At 33.6% G+C, this 8,311-nt stretch overlaps 1 protein-coding gene across 3 annotated transcripts in view; it reads right to left on the bottom strand.

Moving 5' to 3' along the window:
- Positions 1–7,428, bottom strand: part of Tsf3 (Transferrin 3) — a 14,891-nt gene extending 7,463 nt beyond the window's left edge. Inside the window, exons 1-9 of one of the 3 annotated variants that reach the window (XM_018516877.1) lie at positions 6,768–7,428; positions 5,989–6,279; positions 5,305–5,407; positions 3,316–3,449; positions 2,957–3,084; positions 2,741–2,885; positions 2,392–2,549; positions 2,109–2,230; positions 1,798–1,949 (exon numbers count right to left, since the gene is read on the bottom strand). In XM_018516877.1, coding sequence (XP_018372379.1) covers positions 1,798–1,949; positions 2,109–2,230; positions 2,392–2,549; positions 2,741–2,885; positions 2,957–3,084; positions 3,316–3,449; positions 5,305–5,407; positions 5,989–6,100 — 1,054 coding nt within the window. In that variant the 5' untranslated portion in view covers positions 6,101–6,279; positions 6,768–7,428. Of the gene's footprint in view, positions 1–1,797; positions 1,950–2,108; positions 2,231–2,391; positions 2,550–2,740; positions 2,886–2,956; positions 3,085–3,315; positions 3,450–5,304; positions 5,408–5,988; positions 6,499–6,767 lie in introns of those variants that run through there. The other 2 variants (XM_018516876.1, XM_018516879.1) reach the window with 2 other exon arrangements.
- Positions 7,429–8,311: the final 883 nt, after the last annotated feature.

Genomic DNA, 8,311 nt, shown 5'->3' with positions numbered 1-8,311 from the left:
CATTGTCAAGGTCATAGTTCAATCAGCCCCTTCATATCCAACAATTTTTGTTTTAAACATTTTTTTATTTAATCGCGATGTTTCGAGTTATTTAGCTGTCTAAGTTAAAATGGGTCACCCTGTATATACAGCATAAAATTTTCTAACCTTACAAATTTGATGCTCAATAGTTAGAAATTTTTAACTAATGAATTGTGACGGTTTTCACTTGTATGTCTGCATTTTTAATGCCATGTATTAAAATATACACATTCTAAAGTCTTTTAGGTCAAGAATAGTCTTGTCCATATACTTACCGTTTTACACTCGATTCTCGTATCGAAAGGAAGAGAATTGTACTATTGAAATTATGGGAACATGGGACGCCATTTTTATCTTACATTAGAACGTTTTCTATTCCTTACCTACACGCTTAAGCTGGAAACACAATAGACACAGGCAATAGGCACAGGCAACAGGGAATAACGAGTCGTCCAATCAGAGCTCTGGGATATAATATCGAACTTATACCCGAATTATTCCCTGTTGCCTGTGTCTATTGCCTGTGTCTATTGTGTTTCCAGCTTTACACTCGTCAGTCCTGGCTTGCACTAGTTCGGTTCAGTTCAGTTCTAATGCAGTTCCAGTGTAGGAACAGAAACTCATGATATCAAAAGAATTTATCAATTCGCTTTAGGGGCGCACGACTCTCACCTTCGATTCTCACTGAACAACTTTCACCTGAAGTGACTTTCATTCCACTTCCCCCTTCTGCATAGGACGCACAACTCTCACCCCTTCCCCTCTTGCAAGGGGGCGCACGATTCTCACCTTCGACTCTCACCCCTGAAAAATCGTGCGCCCCTAAAGCAGGGGAGGGAGGTGAAAGTCGAAGGTGAGAGTCGGGGGCCCCTGAAGCAGGGGGGAGAGGGGATGAGAGTCAAAGATGAGAGTCATGCGCCCCTGAAGCAAGGGGGGGGATGAGAGTCGAAGGTGAGAGTCGGGGGCCCCTGAAGCAGGGGGGAGAGGGGATGAGAGTCAAAGATGAGAGTCATGCGCCCCTGAAGCAAGGGGGGGGATGAGAGTCGAAGGTGAGAGTCGGGGGCCCCTGAAGCAGGGGGGAGAGGGGATGAGAGTCAAAGATGAGAGTCATGCGCCCCTGAAGCAAGGGGGGGGATGAGAGTCGAAGGTGAGAGTCGTGCGTCTCTTTGTAGGAGGGGAGTGGGGGTGAGAGTCAAAGATGAAAGCCACCTAAAATTTGTTGGAGGTCTTTCAGGGTCATGACCTTGATGACATATATTAAAGTCGCAGTCGTCGGCGCGGCAGTCCCCTACAGTGAACGACTATCAAACATATTTTAAAGTAGGGAATTCTCGTGCTACATAGCTGAACTTTTTTTGTTCATAACTTTGTAATGAATAACAAGCGACGGCTAAAACTTGTTGAAAGTCACTCAGGGTCATGACCTTGACAATATATGTCAAGGTAAAGATCATTGTGGAAGGGGGAGGTCCCCTGATCAAGATATTTACTCCACTGTCAAATCTTACTTAACAATTAAATTAATAATTAATAATTAAATTATTAACAGATTTTTTATAAATAGAGACTAACAAATTGCTTACATTAAAATGTTTATGTGGTTCAAAAAACTCTATTTAACAAATTACATAGTTATAATAAACTATGTGCGAAGAAAATTTGTGAAATTGACAATTATGTAGTTGTTCAGTGATTAACAAATAATAGATTATATGTTTTAACCAATTACTTGTTATAAGAAGTCAAAGATAAATAATCATGTTGTATATACATTACATCGATGTAAGTAATCGTCGGGCGTTTGCAAATCTTTCACGTCAGTAGATGTAATGTAATAGTTCTCCATTAACTGTAAGACATTGGATTCCCAACTAAACGTTCTGTTCATCATCGAATTCATCATATGGGCAATATTCTCAGCATTCGATCTGATGAAAAGAAAAACTTTTTAAATGTTTCAATTCTACATAAATTATATGTTAAAAAAAATTAAAATGTTACGAAGTCACTTCACAAAGGAGCGACGTAAAACTCTTTAATTTTTTAGAGTGAAATCTCATTCCAAAGAATTTAGAGAGAACACTTACGGTCTAGCTACAATAACCGGCCATGGTTTAGATATCCAGATGCACGGTTCCTGAAAGTTTAGCGGTCTCGTGGTGCCGTCCGGGCATAGAAATTTGTAATCTTGCACATCGATCATCTGTGCCTGTGTCAATTACGCTAGATGTTAGTACCGCGAGTTGTGTGCATTGCAATCCATTTAAATTATAATTTTTTAGAATAACTTAGAGCGAGATCGGTTCATTCTGAGCTCACCGTCTCAAAGACATTGCAATTACATTGTCTGTAAGTTGACTTGTTAGTTACCTTGAAGTGTACGCGAGCGTCTCCCAATCTGACCCAGGCAACGTCGCCCATGCCATCGGTGAGGCACAACAGGGCACCCTCTCGTCCATAATATTTGTCGGTGTTGTAACAGCTAGCTGGTTTCTCGCAAGCGGCGCAGAGATTCCTATATCTCGATTCTATGAATGATAATAAGGATTTTCCCGACATTTATTCGTACACGAAGAAATGTAAACTTTCATGCATTACATGTTATATAAATTATATTGTATAAATAAATTATATAATGATTATAAATAAATCTAAATATGCACATGCATATTTAAAATGGAATGTTTGTATTCGCATATGTTTGTAATTGAATACATACTCAATTGATAATCAAATACTGTGTCTGCCGACCAAGGGCCAGCGATGCAAGCCGTTTCGAAGTAGTTGGACAGAGCATGCACTCTGTTCTCGAACAGCGTCATATTTGCGTCGCATTCTTTTTTAATTATCAGATTCTCAAAGTACTGAAATACGAGAGATCAACAGATAAACACGATTCTAAAGCGCACGCTGATACAAAAAAGAGCTCACCAACCATTGAGAAAATTTTAGTCCAATCATCGACTGTATCTAAACCGGGATGACACAATCGCTTTCCCTTGACATCCCATATGCGTTGCACATTTTTGTGCGCTATGGCCACTACTTTAAAACGATGGTCATCTAAAAAAAAGAATATTTTATTTGAGATGATTGTAATTTTAATGTGGTTGATTTTTTGGTATCAAATCAGTCCTGATAATTTATAATAATTGATTTGAAATCAATAAATTCCTTAATTAATTACAATTTAAATTTATCCAAAAATTAGTGATTGAAATTTAAATAAAAATTTATATCGACAAAGTTGAGGTACTTTATGTGCTTCTCGTAATTTTTTATCTTAATAATTACCATCTGAGAAGAGTCTTAATTCATTCGTGACTAGTACACTGTATACTTTGTAGTTTCTTATCGCCACAAGTTCTTCTGGCTCCAACACAGTGATGTCGACATCACCATTGGCTACTCGACGTAAACAGCCAAATCTATAAAGAATTACTTTCATATAAGAAATATATTTTCTAATACACTCGCATTTGGAAAATTGATCAATTTAATCATAAGTTTAATCATAAGATCGTAAGTTTTGCAATCAAATCGGTCTTTCTGAAAAAGCCATATCTTCAATGGATTTTTTAATAAGAGAAAATTATTTTCCAAATGATTCACGTTTTATATATACACATTTTATGTATAAGGTAAAAAAGGTGCTAAAAATATACGTGCTTCTCCAATAAAACCTAAGTGATACGTTATATATCTTTTTATTATTTCAACCTAAGTAATAGTTTTAATTCTTCTTCAAAGATATTTTTATTGGAAGTCTTCTTATTCCAAATTCCAACCTAAATAATAGCAGCTTTAATTCTTTGACAAAAATCATTACTTCTAAAAAAATCATTACTCGAAAAAAATTATTGTACTAAATTAAAAATTAAAATCTAAATGCTACACACATCAGTCTTAACTAGCCATGTTAAATTCTATCATATTAAGGAGGTTGTAAGGCAAATGCAATATGTTAAGAACTACTTGAAAAAATTACAGACTATTCTAAATTTTATTTAATAATAATACAAAAAAAAATAGAAACAATTGACCATCTGGATCAAAAGTTATTTAAATAAGTAGTTATATTTTTTAAATTTGTACTCTAATATAAATATATGAAAATGTATTATAAAATAATGATAAAAATCTCAATTTTTTTATATAAATACTCTAGGAATTCAACAATATTTTTGTAAAGTTATCTTGAGATGCAAACATTAATTGTTTAGTAAATAAATAAAATTTTTTATTTGTTATAAACTAATGGTGAATCTCAATGAAACTTTGCATAAGTCATGTTTAGTACTTAATATATTTATATAAAGCATTTAGATGTTTCTTATTATTTTAACAATTTTTGTTTATAACAATAAAATAACAAATAAAATAAATAATCTATAAAAATGTGTTGCTCAATAAAACCAGAATGTTATGAACACAACTTTCACATGTATGTGATTTGTTTAAAGCAAAAATATTAATATATGTGTTTTATGCCCTTACAACCTCCTTAAAAAGCAAAATCCAAATGGTACTATTTTTGTTATTTAACTCTTATGATATGTATCAATCGTTTAAAAGATTTTATATCTACAACTGGCACCAAGTTAGTTTTCTAAGTGACTTATATTATATAAATGTACAGGGTGTCCCGTAAAGATAGGAACAATGCTTAAGGGAAAATTTTAGAGATCATTTTGAGACGAAAATCTTAGTACCGAGGGAAAATATCTTTTAACATCAAAATATCGGAGGAAAATATTAACATAAGAAATATCAATAATTAACAATGTCAGTAATTGTATCTTCCCATACATGATGGCCCGTATTCAGAACGCGCTTACAACGATGTTAGCACGTTAACATACTATACTTTACGTCACGCATATTATAGAATTTCAGAGATAAAAGTGCGCTTTTATCGATAAAAGCGCGTCTGAATACGGGCCAATATATTTATATTGATATTTACAAGAAGCAATAACTAGCTTTCACTTTTCACATTTTGCGTCATACCATACTCGAACGTGCAAATTTTAGACGGTATAATTCGCTAACTTTAAATGATTACAATTAAAAAATTATTATAGCCTCGACATTTTTGGATTAGAATTTTCGTCTCAAAATAATCTTATAACTTATAACACGTTTATTGTTATGATATATTATTACGAAATGTAATCTTTTAACTTGTTTAAAACAAAAAAAGAAACAAAAGTTTTTAAATATTAAAAATTGAAAAACTTCTATCGTAGAAAATTTCATTGCGTCATTATGCGTTATACTTGCCTATCAGTTTCTATAACACATTCTACCGGACTCTTGGCCAGTTTCGGGCAGAGTGAAAGAATTCTTTGCGTAGTGTGTACACTATCGACTAAGCACAGTGACCCTAAAACATTTTATATTTTGTATAGAATGTTTTTTAATTTAAGACAAGAAATATTTTTGAGGATACGTATTTTATATTAATTACGTATTATTTATCTTTTTCACGCGTTCAAAAACAAATTTGTTAACGTTTATGTAAAGAAACAATTTATTGTTACTATATTGTTGATTATTATAATGACATTGGACAAAAATATAATTTTATTGATACAGAAGAGTTCAATTTTATAAATTTTCCAGATGTAAACGTATTTCAGATGCTTGCCTGGCAAGAAGTACGCAAAAATAGTAAAACAACAATTAATCATAAAACACACACACGCTGCACACACAAGCGCGTGTAACCTTGCAATTATCTTTTACGATGAAACTTGTGTGTTGTATTAGTAAATTACAGTTTAGCGGTTTAACCGAGAAATGGAGAATTATTTTTTCTTCCATAATAAAAATTTTCTTATTAATAATATTTATTTGTCATTTATGAATTAATTTACTTGGACAATATTTCGAAATATGACATATTTCGCTCGCAGTCCTCACTGATAACAAGAACACTAGTTTCGCAATTTCCGTCTTACTTACACTTGTTAGCAGCACTGACGTATTCGTAACTATTTACGAAAGCTGTGACAAGAGAGAAAATGAACCAACAAACTATACGAAGATCCATGGTCGATCTTTGCTCTGCTACCATCCCTTTGAATAAAATCTTCTGTTTAACAGAATTTCCCGAAAAGAGATTTTCCAATTAATGCCACCGCACTCTCATGATTATTTAATATGATCACTATTATCGTACAAAGAACAGTAATATGATATAGTTATCACTGAGTTATATTTTGCTGGACCATCTCAAGTGAAGCCGCCTGTATGCTAAACGTTATATATAATTACAATAAATAATTATCCACTTAATTTAAGTAGTCTTACGCGCAAAGTTTTCCCGTTATTTTCAAAGAATTGAGATATCTTTCAATATGTTAATAAAATATATCTAACAACAAGAAGGACATATGGAATAATAACGTTCATTTTTAGATACACTCTTTCACGTGATATCTAATCGCCGACAATAATAGGTTTCAAACGATTATCTTTTTTAAGGACAATAGATATGCTCACGATACATATATGTAAAATAAAGCTTTCAGCGCAAAGGATGTATTTTTCCTCGTTATGTAAAAACCGAATTAAGTCGAGATTATAATTTGTTATCCAAAAAGTATTGATTTTTCAATGACGTGTATAATTTTTGCGAAACGAAAAGGATAACAATGCGTTCTTTTGTGTTTGGAACACGCGTTTCTGCTGAAATGTTGTCGGTGCCAAAATATAGTAGATATCTAAGTAGAACCGCATACTTTCGCTTTTAGTCCTTGAGACTTTTTGCCGACGCAAGGAATGCCTTTTTGTAGAAGCGTCCAGATTACTTATATCACTGAATCCACATATAATCCACAACTGATTATAATTAAAAACGAAAGTTAGGTTCTCTCCAACTTGAAATTATTCACGTCTAACAATAAGTTTTGAAATATGTTTTCCTCGGTAAATTCTCAAGTATCGTCGATCTCTTGAATAGTTGAATCACTCCGAAAATTTTCAGATTTAAATACTCAAATTCACAAAGGGATGCCCATTTCTCCTGTTACTCCAATCTTGAAAAATGCTGACTCGCGTTCGATCTTTCAACTCTTCCATCGTGTGCTTTTACACTGAGATTCTTTTTCGCTCTTCTTGTTTATATCTACGACGTTCCGTAGGCAGACGAACATGAGAGACGCGTGTTCTGCTAAGAATATGCTCGTGAGAAGACCGCGAGAACTCGCGGTTGAAAATATCATCTGACACGCAATCGCGAGTATAAAATAACCGCACTGAATATGAAAGCCCACGAATCCCGAACGAAGCAGATAAACGACGATCGAAGTTTCTAACTGTCCAGCGGCATGTATCATGCGTAGTTGATGATATCCGGCGCTGATCGGTCAGGAAAGTCCAAGTATGCGGGGAGCTGGAATGATTAAATCTGGTGGGAGAGGAAGAGAGAGAGAGAAAGGAAAGAGATCAAGATAATAACGAGGAACTTCTGCGTAATACGCGTGATGTGTTACGAAAGCGACGGCGAATTATGTTGAAAAGAAGAGAAAGAGAGAAACTAACAATAAGATGGAATTACTTGCTGTTTTAACAGGAGAAATATTCCGAGGAACTTTTTATGGAATGAGAAGTGTTGCTGAAGAGTTATCCAAGTTGCGTTAAAATCATATTTTCGAAAAATTATGTAGATGTTTGTTTCCTATTTTTTGGGACCAGCCTCTTTTTCAGAGCTTTAAGTTTCTTGTAATGTCTTCTTCAGATATACGGATTCTAAATGTTTCTTTTAGATAACTCTGCTTCAATAATTAATGACTAGAACAACATGTGTAGCGCATTCCTCGTTATCGCGTTGTTAAAGAAGATGTGGAACTGAATTTATGAATATTATCGTAAAATGAATTATCATTATTTTATGATTAATTTCCAATGTTCGCTAATATCGATGTAAATTTCAATCGTAAAAGAAAGATAACGTATCAAAGAAGTTTTCATAGAAAAAAAGTTTCGCTTCATGCTTCATGATCAATTCGTATAATAGAAGTATAATTTATTCACTTTATCTCCTCTCGTGTATCTTTTTAATTGGATAATTTACTTCAATATATTCAATCGGAACGTGTGGTTCACGTACACGTGCAAGTGAGTCATACTCATTAATAAAGCCGCAATTGCAGTTTTTATTGCTCTTGTGCATTCTTTTTCTTTGTATTAATCAGGGAATGGAAGTAACTCGTTACTTGTAACGAAGTTACAGTTACAAGTTACTTTTTTGGTAACTTTACTAATAACTGCGTTACTTTTTTTC

This window comes from Trachymyrmex cornetzi, unplaced genomic scaffold (assembly GCF_001594075.2).
Source record: "Trachymyrmex cornetzi isolate Tcor2-1 unplaced genomic scaffold, Tcor1.1 scaffold652, whole genome shotgun sequence".
Lineage (NCBI taxonomy): Eukaryota > Metazoa > Arthropoda > Insecta > Hymenoptera > Formicidae > Trachymyrmex > Trachymyrmex cornetzi.
This window is presented reverse-complemented; position numbering and strand designations above follow the sequence as displayed.